Here is a 14,778-nt window from a genome sequence, read left to right as displayed (position 1 = left end):
AGGGTCATTACCATCTTTACTCTATTATGTAATTAACCATTATCCTAGAGTTGCTAGAAAAATTGAATTTGTTGAGCAAACTTTGAAATCTCATTGTGTCGATTTTCATCAATTAGTGGTTTGTACACCCGGGTGTACCATGTGCATGGTACACCCAGATTAAAGTGGAAAGAACAAAACAAATAATTATAAAGTACATCATGAATTTATAAAAGAACATATCACTGAAATATAAAAAACACAGTATATTATGAGATACTTATTATCAAAAAGGTAAAAGATAATTATGAATTGAGTTTTATTAATAATTTAATGTCAAATCATATTACATTTGAATCAGAAAATAATCAGATATAAAAAATTTCTCTATCTAAAATTAATTTTACACAAATATAATTCAAAATTTCTTTCTTAATTTTCAAAAATTCAAAATATAAAAACATATTATATAAGTAAAAAGATTATAATTTGTATTATTATACCCAAAGAACATAATTTCTATTATTGTAACCAAAGAACATGATTAATATATATTGCCTCAAAGAACATTGTTTGTATTGTAAAGAACATATAGTTTAGACTTAAAGAATATATTGATCAGACTTAAAACATATTTCATTGCAATTAAAAAAATAATAAAAGAACATTGATCAAAATAGGAAGAACATCATCTTCAACCTTAGAAAATAACACCAAAACATAAAAATAGATACCTTTTATCTCAACAACGAATTTGTCAATTACATTGATCTTTCAATAAATGATTCACCAAAACGATAAAATCAAATCCGAAATAACATTAAATCACTTTGAAATTCAAAATTTAACATAATTTCTTTTTTTTTTAGGGAACCATAGTTTCTCTCTATATATATAACCCAATTTCTTTCTCTTAACAAAATCAGATTTTCATATGAAATACTTGACACACACGGATCATGCATTAAAATTGTGTAATAATCCTATAACAATCAAAGAGAGCCTCCTATGTTATGTGCAAGATAAAAGAGAAAAAGTCAACATAGAAAAAAATAAGATAAAAGAAAAGAAAGGAAAAAAAGAAGAAGAAAGGAGAAACGGATAAGTCCAATTCCCAGGGAAGTTATAACGGTAGGCCCATTAAAGGCCCATACACTGTAACACATATTTGGGCAAAAGTAAAAAAAAAAAAAAAAAAAAAAAAAAAAAAAAAAAAAAAAAAAAAAACAGAAAAACATATGAAGTTTACCGTTAGATTGGAGCGCATCCAACGATCCTCAACTTTACAGAAAATTCGACCGTTGTGGATCCCCACCCCCATTTAAATACCGCCGTTGCAAACCTTTTCTTTCATCTCCATCTTCATCGCTCATTAATCCACTCATTTTAGAGAGAGAGAGAGAGTGAGAGTGAGAGAGAATTTTAGTGAGAGAAATCGAATCAGAGAAAGATGGCTGCACGAGCTGCTCTTCAAGGCCAACCCAGAGGTATTCTTCTTTCTTTTTTGGCCATTTCATTCATTGTTTTTGCTTACAATTTGATCAATCTGTTGTTCATCTGTTTTTTTTTTCTTTGATCAGAATTCAATTTTGTTATTATCTCCTTTTTTCTTTCTGTTCACTCTGATTCTCTCTGTTTTTCGGACATGAGATGAGAGTTATTCATTTCTGATTCTCAATTTCTCTGTTTTATGTATGTCTAATTGATTTGTGGATGTTGCCCTTTTGATTTCCATCCATCTCTATTTCCTTTCTGTTGTTTTGACGTGGAAAGATTTGATCTTTTGTTTTCCTCTTGAATTTGGTTTCTTTGACGATAATCTGATTAAAAGTTATAATTAAAACCCCCCAATTCATCATTGTTAATCTTGGTTTTAAGTTTTGATATGGGTATTCAGATTCTTGTACGTTGGAAAAAAAAAAAAGAAAACTAAAATCTTGGATGTGTGAGTGAATAGGTGGAGTTGAACAGAAAAATGTTCAAGCAGGAGGAGAGAGAAAAAATAGGACAGCTTTAGGAGACATTGGAAACGTAGTGACTGCAAGAGGAGGAGGAGCAGCAGTTGGTATTGTTAAACCCCAGGCAATCAACCGTCCTCTCACTCGGAGTTTCTGTGCGCAGTTAGTTGCAAATGCACAAGCAGTCGCTCAGAAAAACAAGGTACCGTTATTATTATTATTATTGCCTCGGATCAAATTCATGTAGCCTTCTTTTCCAATATAAGAAGACAATTTGATTGATTTCTATCAAAATCTGGATTGATTGTTTGCAGAAACAAGGAGTTCAGGTTGTGGATGTAAATGTTGGTGGCGCAAGAAAAGCTGGGGTGCCAGGACCAGCCCAGAAAAAGGTGCAAGAAAATAAGAAAACTCAAGTTGACTCAAAAACCCCTTCTGGACATGGGAAGGTTGAGCATAAAGCAGCACCTAAGAAGAAGAAATCACCAACCCTTACTTCTTTCCTCACCGCCCGAAGCAAGGTTTAATTTTAATCCTTTTAAGATGACTCTGGTATAGTATAGTGGACAAATGTTGTGATAAATCAAATGTGAAATGTGCAAAATTGTGTATTTCAGGAAGCTTGTGGACTGTCCAAGAAACCTCAAGAACTAGTGGTCAACATTGATGAGGGAAGCATACAAGATGAATTGGCAGTCGTTGAGTATGTTGAGGACATTTACAACTTCTACAAGATTGCTGAAGCTGAGAGTCGAGTGCGCGATTACATGGATTCTCAGCCTGATGTCAATGAGAAGATGAGGTCTATTCTTGTAGATTGGTTAATTGAAGTGCATTACAAGTTTGAGTTGAGGCAGGAGACCCTGTACCTTACCATAAACATCATCGATCGATTCCTTTCGATGAAGGTTGTCCCTAGGAAGGAGCTTCAGTTGGTAGGCATTGCCTCAATGCTCATAGCCTGCAAGTATGAAGAAATTTGGGCACCTGAGGTACTGTAATTTCAGGACCCTAAGACTGAAACTTTTTATGGGTTGTTTTTGAACAAGTACTGTTAATCTGACTGAAATTTGTTTCAGGTGAATGATTTTGTACAGATATCAGACAAGGCATATGTGAGAGAGCAGGTTCTAGCAATGGAGAAAACAATACTTGGGAATCTGGAGTGGTATTTGACAGTCCCCACACCATACATGTTCCTCACTAGATATGTCAAAGCTTCTGTTTCAGCTAATTCTGAGGTATATATGTACATACATTTGGATCTCAATTGTGAAGATTTTAGCCTGCAATAATCAACTTTACTGATTGGTTTTCATTGGTTAATGGCAGTTGGAGAATATGTCATACTTCTTCTCTGAACTGGGTATGATGAATTATGCTACCACAATCAAGTATCCTCCTTCACTTCTGGCTGCTTCGAGTGTGTATGCTGCTCGCTGTACTCTGAACAGCAGTCCCTCTTGGACAGAAACTCTCAAGCATTACACAGGCTACTCTGAAAATCAGCTTATGTAAGAACTGTTCCCAAATAAACATTTATAAAGTGCTATATACATTGACCATGAAAGCTATGCTAAACTTATATATTTTGTGATGATATGGTGTGCAGGGAATGTGCTAGGCTGTTAGTTAGCTTCCATATGGCAGCACCGGAAAACAGGCTGAGAGCGGTTTACAAGAAGTTTTCGAAACCAGATAATGGCGCTGTTGCCCTTCGATCTCCAGCCAAAAGCCTTTTGGCCTCTACTTCATGAGAATTTTGTACTGGGGTTCATTGCAAAATAATGCTTAGTATATTACTGTCATTAATTTTCTACACACCATCACAGAATGATGGTCTTGCAATTCTTTTATTGACAACTGAGATATGTAATCAAAGCTTTCTTACTTTGAGTATATATATGAAAACAAATTTTCATTCTTAATTTCCCGGTGTCAAAATTTATCTTTATAGCTCAGAGCTGAAATTGATTCGATAGACAGCTTCTGTAAACCGAAAAAGTGAAAATAATCAAGAATGCTTCCAAAACAAATTGTCCACGAGGCCAAAATTATCAAGAATGCTTCCAAAACAAATTGTCCACATATATATATAAAAGGGAAAATAATATTTACAAAAATTATAGCAATATAAAATTAATGTGAGGCATAAAATGAAATCAACCCCTCTCTTATCCAATTATCTTACAAACCAACTGCCAAAAATCAAAACACACAAACATTTCCACAAAGTAATAACAGACTTAGCTATGGCTACTTCTCTACTACCCAAGTGTCTAACTCCTATTTTCTTCAACTCTCCTTCCTTGCCTAGTAATTCCAACCACCTCGCCAAACTCTCCTTTCTGAATCCACTAGAACACTCACTCAGTGCGAAACGACCAACTTTTCTGCCACAAGCAAAGAAGAAAAACCCATGGTTAGATCTATTCGATGATGGAGAGGATGATCCAGACATAGAATATGGGTCATTGTACACTGATGGAAAACAAGATGAAGACCCAAGGCCACCGGATAATCCCGGCAACCCATATGGGTTCCTTAAGTTCCCACAAGGATATTCTGTGGAGGTAGCATCATTGGCATCAAAGGTGAGAGGGGATGTCAGAAGATGTTGCTGTGTGATTTCTGGTGGTGTATATGAGAATCTGCTTTTCTTCCCTGCAATTCAGTTGATCAAGGATAGGTATCCTGGAGTTCAGATTGATATAATTACATCAGCCAGAGGAAAACAGACTTACGAAATGAATAAAAATGTGAGGTGGGCAACTGTTTACGATCCTGATGATCATTTTCCTGATCCTGCAGAGTACACTGACATGATTGGACTTCTTAAGGTTGGTCAGTATTGTCTTTTTTGGGGCACTTCATGTTCAAACTAATAAGAGGCATCATACCTTCCAAATGTCATAAGTAATATGCCAATATTTCACGTTAGTAGAGTTTGAATGTCAGTCTTTTATAGCTCTGAAAGAAGAGGTAGTCTAAGCTCCAACAAAATTTAGGCCTACTTGACTCACAGTCAACTCCATAACACCCATTTAATGAGATATGTTTCTTGTGCCAACACAACTAAATGGGTAGATGTAGATCAAGCAATCAACATACTCACTGAAGATACTAAACTAACAAATAAGGAAAGTGGTAAATCGGAACAGCTACATACATACATACTCATCGCATAAAAGGGTAGACAATTTACAAATTGATTTACTGTAATTTTTCTTGCAGAATAGATATTATGACATGGTGCTGTCCACAAAACTAGCAGGGCTAGGGCATGCAGCATTTTTGTTCATGACAACAGCCAGAGACAGAGTAAGCTACATATATCCCAATGCAAATGCAGCAGGAGCTGGACTCTTACTATCTGAAACATTTACACCAGACAGTATGAATCTTTCAGAGGGAGGATATAACATGTGAGAATTAACACAACTTACCCACAACTTTAACATTTTAATATCATAAGCAAACCCAATTCCTTATTTGTGTTGGGAGTTTTTTATGGCTACTAGGTACCATCAGATGGTTGAATGGTTAGGCCGACCAGCTAAGAACGTACCTCAGCTGCCAGTTACCCCCTTGAAGGTATCAATTTCAAGGAGGCTGAAGGACGTTGTGGAATCTAAATATAATGAAGCAGGAGCAAAAAAGGGGAAATATGTTGTGATTCATGGCATACAGTGCGACTCACAGGCATCAATGCAGTCCAGAGGAGATACTGATAGCTTGCTCCCTATTGAGATCTGGGCAGAAATATCCCAGGCAATCAGGTAATGTTGGTTGTAACATGAAACATTTTTTTGGCAGCATTTTGCTAGCTCAGAAAATTTTAAGCCAAAAATTGTCTGCTGCATCAAACTGTTTTGTTAAAACAGGGGAGTTACTCCAGTGTTTGTGATTCCACATGAAAAACTAAGAGAAGATGTGGAGGAAATTGTCGGGGACGAAACCATCATTGTGTTTATAACGACGCCTGGCCAAGTAAGTACAATTTTATTTTTACTTGATCTGCCTACCAATCCCAAAGCATGAAGAACTTCTGGAACTTCAGCTTGGAACTTATAGCACTTGACTCTAACTTTGTAAATAACTAAATATGCAACAGTTAGCAGCATTGATCAATGATTCTGTTGGCGTTATAGCAACCAACACAGCAGCTATTCAGCTTGCGCATGCCCGAGAAAAACCCAGGTTAGACCAAATTTGTACTACATATTAAAAATTGGCGCAAAAGAGCTTTGTAATTGAATCTACTTTAACTGCATTAACACTCACAAAGTTGCAAAGAAATTGATTATATCTTCACTCAAATGCTGCAGCATCGCTTTGTTTTGCTCTGAAGAAAAGGGAAAACGTTTTGTTCCCAACGCAGAAGGAAAGAAGTGCACAATCATAGCATCAAAAACAGGAAAATTGGCAGATATTGATGTTGAAGTTGTAAAAGATGCACTTAAAGTTTTTAAGATTGCAACTGCAGTTCCAGCTTTGGTGTAAAATGGCACATCAAGGATGCTCTCCCCGCCTTTTTATTTCTTTCTCTTTCAACTTATTCTACCAAACCCCTCATGGCATTGTTTTAAGAAAACGAAATATGTGTGTGAGGGAGACACAGTACTTAGAAGATGCAACTCTTGTATGCTTTTGTAATGACATCAACTGTACATTCTAAAACTTGAATGAGAATAGACAATCATTCATTATCTTTATTTTCAGAACCAAAGAGTCGCAAACTAGAGTTACAAAGATTGAGTTTTGCAAGGGACTCACCACTATTAATTTGAAGCAAACAAAATGATACAGAACGGGTACCAAAACTAAGCACAAGAAAAATGATGTGAACTTGAGAGCTTCATTTCACTAATTTTTTTTTTGCATCAGTGGCTTATAGGATATTCTAAGGATAAGTTGGAAACTCATCTGAGTGGTTTGGCACGAGTGGTTGGATCTTCGTCTGACTCTACATGTATCATGAACACATAGCCGAGGCACCACAAAAGGATATATTGGAAGGGAACCCACGAAAGACAGGCCAGCAAACTCATAATGCTACCAACGTATTGTGGATCTTTGATGTAACCGAATGGAAATTCAGTAACCCAAGGTACGGTCTTCCCAAAGCGAACACCATAATAAGTACCAGATTCACCCAATAACTGATAAACCCTGCAATTAATTGAACACTCCATTAGTTAACATGAAATATAAAGGACAGGAGGAGAACAACAGAAAGAAATGAAGGATGAAGAAGACGAGAAACTCCTTAGTCCTTGGGAGAAATAAATACCAACTCTGAAACTAAGTAAATGTTGTTAGTTAACTGGTTTTTGAATATGTTCTTAAATGGGAAATAAGTGAAGAATCACAGCAAGCCTATAAACAGGTAACATCGGTCAAATTGACAGCACAATTTTATGTTGTTGGAAGAAGCCTAGAAATGGAAAAGCAATGGACGTTAGATCTAAGCAAGAACAAGAAAGCAAATCCATTATTGTGAAAAAGTTTCCCAGAGAAATTAGCATATACGAATTCGTATGTTTCTCTAAGGTTTCCATGTCATGTCCGAGGATGCAAACATGGGTAATGTAAGGTTTATAGGTCAATGGCAGAGAAGCAAGATAGAAATATATACAACCATAATAACAGTCTGAATTGCATATTGTATTAGGCTTATAGTTATAAGCTGATCAAAGGAGTAGTCCTAATCCTATTCCTATATATCTTCAATAAATTAGTAATCATGTAAATGGGCCCAACAAATTAAACCAATTCTACATCACTCATTCATTCATTCATTCATTCATTCATTCATTCATTCATTCATTCCTTCCTCACTTAATTAATCTCAGAAACTCCAATAACACAATCTTCTCATTCCATCTTGCATAGAATAAGTACTAAAGGAAGCTTTAATTAATTTAATTCATATCATAAATGCAAGGAAACAATAAAAAAAATAAAAAAAAGAACATATTCAAAAACCAGAAATAAAAGAAGAGAGAAAAGGATGGACCTGAAGTTGAGGAACTGGCCAGCAAGGAAGAGAGGCCAAAAATAGAAAGGAGGAGGCCATGAAAGAGAAGAGACAGAGTAAAGAGAGAGAAACTGAATGAGTTTGAGAAAATGAGAGACAAAAGCCATCATCTTTGAAGGGTCATTTTGTTTGCCGCAAAGATCAACCCATGTTTGAGGTTGTTTCCATAACCAATAGTAGAATGGAAATGGCAACAACACCCCTATTCCTGCCCATACTCCCATCTTCTTCTTCTTCCTTGTGATTTTTTTGGTTTCCAGATTTCTATTTCTGGGCAATTTTCACAACATAGATAGTATTTAACTAAGATAGGTTTCAGTGTTAGACATTTTGGACTTTCAGCCCAATATTTGGGCCCAATTTTAACTCACTCTGCCCCTTTAACTTGTAAATTGTGATACAACTACTACTGTATATCACTTCTTTCAATCTTAGCATTGGCTTTAGCCTTTAGGAGATCAATAAAATGGTACATTGGTACTTCATTCATAGTGAAGTGCTTACGAATTACGGAGTAATATACTTCATTCTATAGACATGCACGTAGTATAAATAAACATATGTAACGTCATCTTAAAAAACATATGACAAGGTCTAATAACATTTTACATAAGATTGTCTTCTTAGGCGCGAATGTTAAAATTCCTTTTCCTATTTACTTTTCTATAAATGGTGTAGGATATATACTTGTCTTATCGATTTTTGTAAGAGCTTTGAAATGAGGCCGACGGAGTAATAGGAATGTAACTAGCAGCGAACAATAATGACTAATACTACATGTGAAATTCTATATTCAGTGGTACAATAATCAGCAGCCTAGACTAGCAGCATATTCTAGCAGTTGGGCCTGCCAAGAAAAAGAGTTGGTAATCATTAAGTTGTGATTAAAATGTCACTTTGATTTGCCACTGATGCAGATATTAGAATGGCTATAATCTTTTGCAACTTTATTAAAGTCGAAGATCTTAATTAATAAAAGAAATTCCACAAACATGTGTCAACTTCATTCAGTTACTTCATATTTAATTTTACATCAAAACATTAATAAAGCTCCTTTTATTAATCCCTTTTGGCATTAATAAGATTATGTATTTGAGACTTTAAGAGTCATGGTTCTAGTAATATCAAACAGATTGCAAATGCCTCAGCTCATGATTCCTAATTTCATTCATAATTCCTTCCCCTTTCATCATAATAGATTGCAAATCCAGACATGAGCTTATGAACTTTATTTGTGACATCTTTTAAGTAAAATCTCACTAAATCATTATTCCATGTAACCAATTCGATCTCACTATATTATTACTTGATATAATCAATAACGATAACCTATATTATAAACGTGACTTTTATTTAACTTTTACTGAGAACTAATTTCTTTTTAGTTATATTGTGTAGGGTAATAAAACTATTCTAGATCCACACCATACAAACAATAAATGACCATGACATTTAAGAAATTTTTTTTTTTACATGTGATTATGATTGATGTTAATGTCCTAAGGACCAAACATATGAACAACACATATAAAGTAAAAGCAAATCTCTTAGCTTTTATATAGAGTATCATCCATATACATTCAACATACAAAACTTGTACTTAATTCATAAATTGTTATAGACACGCGTTTATCTATTATAAACTTACAATACAATGAATGTTTGAGGAACAATTCAAGGGGGTTGGGGAAAAATGGAATTCATAAAATTACCAAATATAAAGCTCCTTTGTACTGGTATAAAAGAAGAATCGAATTTAAACCATTAATAGGAAAAAGGAGAATATCTGAAGTAGGTCATAGTGGAAAAATACAATCAAGGTTAAGGATAAAATAGGAGCTGATAATGGTGAGACAAAAAATAACATGAAACGTTATTATGATTGTTCTCTTTAATAAAACTTTGGTCACGCAGTCATTTGTGGTTGAACTGACTACACTTCACACTTCTTTATCTGCCATGCTTCGTTCGTTATTCTCATCTTTTTTTTATTTTGTGGCATCTATTTTTTTTGCAAAATAATTCTCAAGTTTGTCTAGATATATGTGTATGCATGAGCATGATTGATGTGTCTTATGTCTTAACCTTGTACGGGCCACAACAAAAGAACCTTGATTAATCATTTTTGTACGGCTCATAACATCTGGCCAGTGTATACTACTACTCCGTATTAATTTTGTCAATTAGTAATAAACTACGAGTAATTTTTATACTAGTATGTAATTTGTCACATTGTGCGACCAGTCATAATAGAAATTACTTTGTTATTGTTATAGGAATTATCCAGTCAGCATTTAAGATTTACTTAGTGCAGTGTTAAAATAATATATATTTGAGAAGGAAAAAAAAATCTAACATATACTAGAAGTAGGAAGTATTGTTTTAGGAGCACACTAATCATGATGAACAATGATGTGGACGGCTAAAACACAATTAGATCGAGTAGTGGGACATGATGGGATGCTAGCCAATCTCGCTTAGCTCATATACTTAGCATCAAATTAAACCCGTTTAGGGCCCTATTCATTCATCCTATATTTAATTGGCTACTCCAAAAAGATACGAGTATTAAAGTATTGTTAATGTAAAAACAAGTGAGATTATTGTTCGTTTTCCACGCACCTTCCAAATTTTAAAAGATGGTGAACTTTGACAGCATACAATATATCAAAAAAATATCCACTGTATCATGATTGCTATGTCCACCTCTACAATATAAAACCTTAGACTCTATAGTTACATATACATTTCAATCATGCTCATGCTAGAGTTCCCTTTCAATTATTTCAAGTGATCCTAAAATCGATTTTCATCACTTATCCCATTGGCTGATTGGCTCTCTAAACACCAAAAAAAACTTGTAGGCTAATTGATGGAATTGAACCTTAGATAGAGATAGGCAGATGTAGCCAAAACCCAAAAGGAGTTGATGGAGTACAAGTATAGAACCGTAGAATCTTGTAGGCTAATTGATTACTGAATTAATATGAATATGTGATCTATCTCACTCGATTATAATTAACAAAATCTTAATAAAAAAAACAATAGAGTATATATATTAGTTATAAGTTTCAACTATAAGTTTAAGTTTTTGATATCAATGTTAGAGACTTATTCGATCAAAAGCTGAGTTGATGATTGAAATTCATAATAATTAGGGAGTAGTTTATATACTCTATCAAAAAATATATCTATAAGGTGTTAATTAACATTGATTAATTTTGTCACTTGAGTCCAAATTAGCATAATTATTTCCTAATGTGACAGTAGCAAGGACAAAAGTACAATCCATTATTTTCGCATTAGCCAAATAAGTGGCTCTTCTTACTTTTATGGTGTAAGCACTAAGCAGCATGCATTATCCCAATTTCTATCCTTATATGGCCAAGAGTATAGCCCATATGATTATGAAATTATTGCTATAATCCCTACATAATCATCAATACTAAATATACCGTACCCTGATTAAAACAAACCTCTATCTACAATATAATCTACCTAATTAGCTAGGCGGGTTAAAACATGTACTCCTTGTTATTGTTTTGACTTTTATCCTATTGATATTACCGTGCGTAATACGGAACCTAACCTAAGCTAGTAATAAAAGATAGTATAAGAACTAATTGTGATTGTGGTACATTCTTCTCATAATTGGTGCTAATTTTAAGGCTTAAAGTATGGGTTACGTTGTGAGGGGTGATTATGGTGGGATAATTACATCACATGACAATCTTTGGTGTTAATCGAATAAATAAAACACTTGGTGGCATCATTCGATCCATCTGCACCAATAATTTGATAAAAGAGTGCATTTTTACTTTGTATTCAATTCAATTAATAACCGCTCCTTTAATCCTTTATTAATATTAATATTAATAACGCAGACAACAAGCCGCCTTTGATGTTTTGTTTTAACATTTTGTGATTATTATACTAATAAATAAATAAACCAAAAAAAAAAAAGTTTTGTATGTAATTTTTTTTTTTTTTTTTTTTTTTTTTTAAACAAAGTACTCTATGTACGTGGACATCCATTTGCATGCGCATAACCGCGCACTCTTTATAATTTAGCAGGATGTTTCGAGTTTCGACCATGATTCTATCTATATATGATACTATATAACAAGAAAGGACCTTTTAGTAGATAAATTCTGCTTTTCCTAAAATACTCTTCTACATTTTAAAAATTACTAAAATATATTTTAAAAATTACTGAAATTCCTAAAATACATCTTTTTGTAGATAATTTTACGAGTTTTAGTCCACTTACAACTTTCATACATTTTAAAAATTACTAAAATACCCTTGTACAAGATGATTATGATTTATATTTTCCTTCAATAAGACACTATTCATACATGTACAAGTATCAAAAGCACAACCGATCCGAAGGTGGATCGAAAATTATCTGATTCAAAATTTGATTCGTGTGAACACAATAATTTAACACGACTCAATTTTAAAAATCAATCCAATCCGACTGAACCTAATCCGAATACGACCCGAATTGACACATCTATATACGTAAATAATATTAAAGAGATACCACCAATCCACCATGATGCTTTTTTCTTTTTTTTTTTTTTGTATGGAAAGCTAGCGCCAAACGATTATAACAATCTTGGCATGGTAGCTTAGCTTAATTTTAATATTAAAAAAAATTAATATTATAAAATAAAATTGTCACTTTGATAGATTGTGAATATGAAATAGTTTATGGGCGAATTAAGATTTTTATTTGTCGGAGGGAATAAATCTATTGAAGTGATGACATGAAATGTGTAAAAAAAAAAATTACAAGATGAATTGATTCCATGGACCTAACTATTCGCCTAAGCTATGTGATCTAAGACATTATATATTTGGTACCACATTGAAGCTATGGCATTTGGTTAATTGAATTGGCTAGCTTAGGCCGACATTCGCTAATTTGTTATGGTTAGTATCAAATCTCCTTTTGTTTATTAATTTCTCATCAAGAAATACTAGAGAAGATCCTTAATCATGCCTTTAAAGGCTTTAATAATTGGCGGTGACTATTTTTTCTTCTAATATTATTATAATAATTATTTTTTTTTCAAGCGAATAGATGTAAGGCAGTTAAGGTGTGTAATTTTATTTTATTTTATTTTATTTTTTTTAAAGGCAGTTAAGGTTGGAGTGCATGAAAATGATTCGGTTAATTAGAGGAATAACCACCACAAGAGCTTAAATATTAAAAAACTAAGGGGCTGTTTGGTTGGGGGTATTCATCAAAGGGAATGGGAATCAAAGGACCCGATTCCCTTTGTTGTTGTTTGTTAGACACTTTAATTCATTCCCTTTACCCCCTCCATTACCCCAAATCCTTCCAACTTCATTCCCCACCCCCCCTAGACTTTTCCATTCCCTTTCCTTAGCCACTCCTCTACCACCACACCCACACTAGCCACCACCCAACTGCCACCAGTCACACCGCCACCGCTGCCCCTTCCCCGACCACCGCCGCCCCTTCCCCTCCCCTAAAAACCTTCCCCCACCACATAAATAGCTAATTTCTTAAACTTTCCGGCCACCACTCGACCATCCCACCGCCCAGCCACCACCCAGTTACCCTCGCCGAGTCGCCGCCTTTCTTCGCCGTCCAAAAACCTACCTCTCGTAGCCTTTCTTCGCCGCCCAGGATTCTCTCCTTTACCTCGAAAACCCTAGAATCTCGATCTCCTCCTCCATGTAAAAACCGCCGGCCACCCTCGAGGATGGGGGTAGAGCTGGCGCACGGTTATACGGGGAGAGAGGGAGTTGATTCTAGGGTTTTTTGAGGGGTTGGGGAAGGTTTTATAGGGGCGGAAGGCAGCGGCGATGAGCAGGGGAGCGGCGGCGAAGGGCGGTGAGTGGTTGGGGATGTGCGGCGAGTGGTGGTGGGGGTAGGGTGGTGGCTGGAAAAGATGGGAAGTGAAGAACTTAGGTGGTGGTGTGGTGGTTGTGTGGTGGTGAGATTGGTGATAGTGTTTTCCTTTGTTTTTAAAACAAACAACATAGAAAATTTTGGGTAATTTCATTTCATTCTCTTTCTTTCCCTTTGTTCATTCCATTCCGTTTACCTCGTGTAAACCAAACGACCCCTAAGATAATTAAAACAAAAAGTACTTTCTAATCCAGTAATTCACAGATCGCTCAAAATCAAGGGCCAAATCTTACCAACTGCAACAAATATTTTAAAAAAAATTAAAAAACTTTTATCCAATTAATAACAATTCGTATAAAGATGATTTATAATTTTGGTTTCAAAAAAATAGATGATTAATAATAGTCCCAAATTATAAAATTAGGAGAGTAATAGCTAATAAAGTAATAAGTAATAAGCCGTCTCGGGGGAGTTACTTGGCTGCGCAAAAGCCAAAAGCCACATGAGAAAAGCAAAAGTTATGTGCACATTGCACATATCATAAGTATATGGAGAGATCTTATTTATTTAAAGTAATGACCAACACCACAATTATTGATACCATATCTTATCAATCATTTTCAAATTTAAGGAGAAATAAATATTCATCCCCCATCATGTTTTTTTAGTCTTCTTAAATTTATTTTTCATTTTTAACGTAAGTACGTATGTACATATTAAGTGTACGAGTACTATATTTCAAATTGCGCAAACTAAACTTCTCAAAATTCACTTAATTCTAAAATTTGCTATGGAGTAATAATTTCACAGTAACATATACAAAGTGTGTAAATTTAATTAGACCTAATAATGAGTCCTAATAATAACTCTTAAATTTAAAAGGAACAGAACAGACCCTAACAAAAAAATATATA

The 14,778-nt window shown here is 34.4% G+C and overlaps 3 protein-coding genes across 3 annotated transcripts; 2 read left to right on the top strand and 1 right to left on the bottom strand.

The window, feature by feature from the left end:
- Positions 1-1,337: 1,337 nt before the first annotated feature.
- On the top strand, positions 1,338-3,865 carry LOC145560527 (G2/mitotic-specific cyclin S13-7-like). Its single transcript, XM_081621783.1, has 7 exons — positions 1,338-1,466; positions 1,937-2,139; positions 2,252-2,458; positions 2,555-2,929; positions 3,017-3,178; positions 3,270-3,451; positions 3,550-3,865. The coding sequence occupies exons 1-7, from the start codon at positions 1,430-1,432 to the stop codon at positions 3,692-3,694; spliced, it is 1,311 nt and encodes a 436-aa protein (XP_081477909.1). The 5' UTR covers positions 1,338-1,429; the 3' UTR covers positions 3,695-3,865.
- A 238-nt stretch (positions 3,866-4,103) lies between these two features.
- Positions 4,104-6,652, top strand: LOC145559228 (photosynthetic NDH subunit of subcomplex B 1, chloroplastic-like). Its single transcript, XM_081620667.1, has 6 exons — positions 4,104-4,777; positions 5,172-5,362; positions 5,459-5,716; positions 5,822-5,927; positions 6,052-6,137; positions 6,266-6,652. The coding sequence occupies exons 1-6, from the start codon at positions 4,190-4,192 to the stop codon at positions 6,438-6,440; spliced, it is 1,404 nt and encodes a 467-aa protein (XP_081476793.1). The 5' UTR covers positions 4,104-4,189; the 3' UTR covers positions 6,441-6,652.
- Positions 6,608-8,244, bottom strand: LOC145559229 (phosphatidyl-N-methylethanolamine N-methyltransferase-like). The gene is made up of 2 exons (XM_081620668.1): positions 7,957-8,244; positions 6,608-7,109 (listed from the first exon to the last, which is right to left on the bottom strand). Exons 1-2 carry the CDS (start codon positions 8,199-8,201, stop codon positions 6,860-6,862), a joined length of 495 nt encoding a protein of 164 aa, XP_081476794.1. The 5' UTR covers positions 8,202-8,244; the 3' UTR covers positions 6,608-6,859.
- Between the last annotated feature and the right edge of the window lie 6,534 nt (positions 8,245-14,778).

Source organism: Chenopodium album, chromosome 9, assembly GCF_948465745.1.
Source record: "Chenopodium album chromosome 9, dcCheAlbu1.1, whole genome shotgun sequence".
Classification (NCBI taxonomy): Eukaryota; Viridiplantae; Streptophyta; class Magnoliopsida; order Caryophyllales; family Amaranthaceae; genus Chenopodium; species Chenopodium album.
Note: the sequence above shows the minus strand (reverse complement) of the source record. Positions and strands in the feature narration are given on the sequence as shown.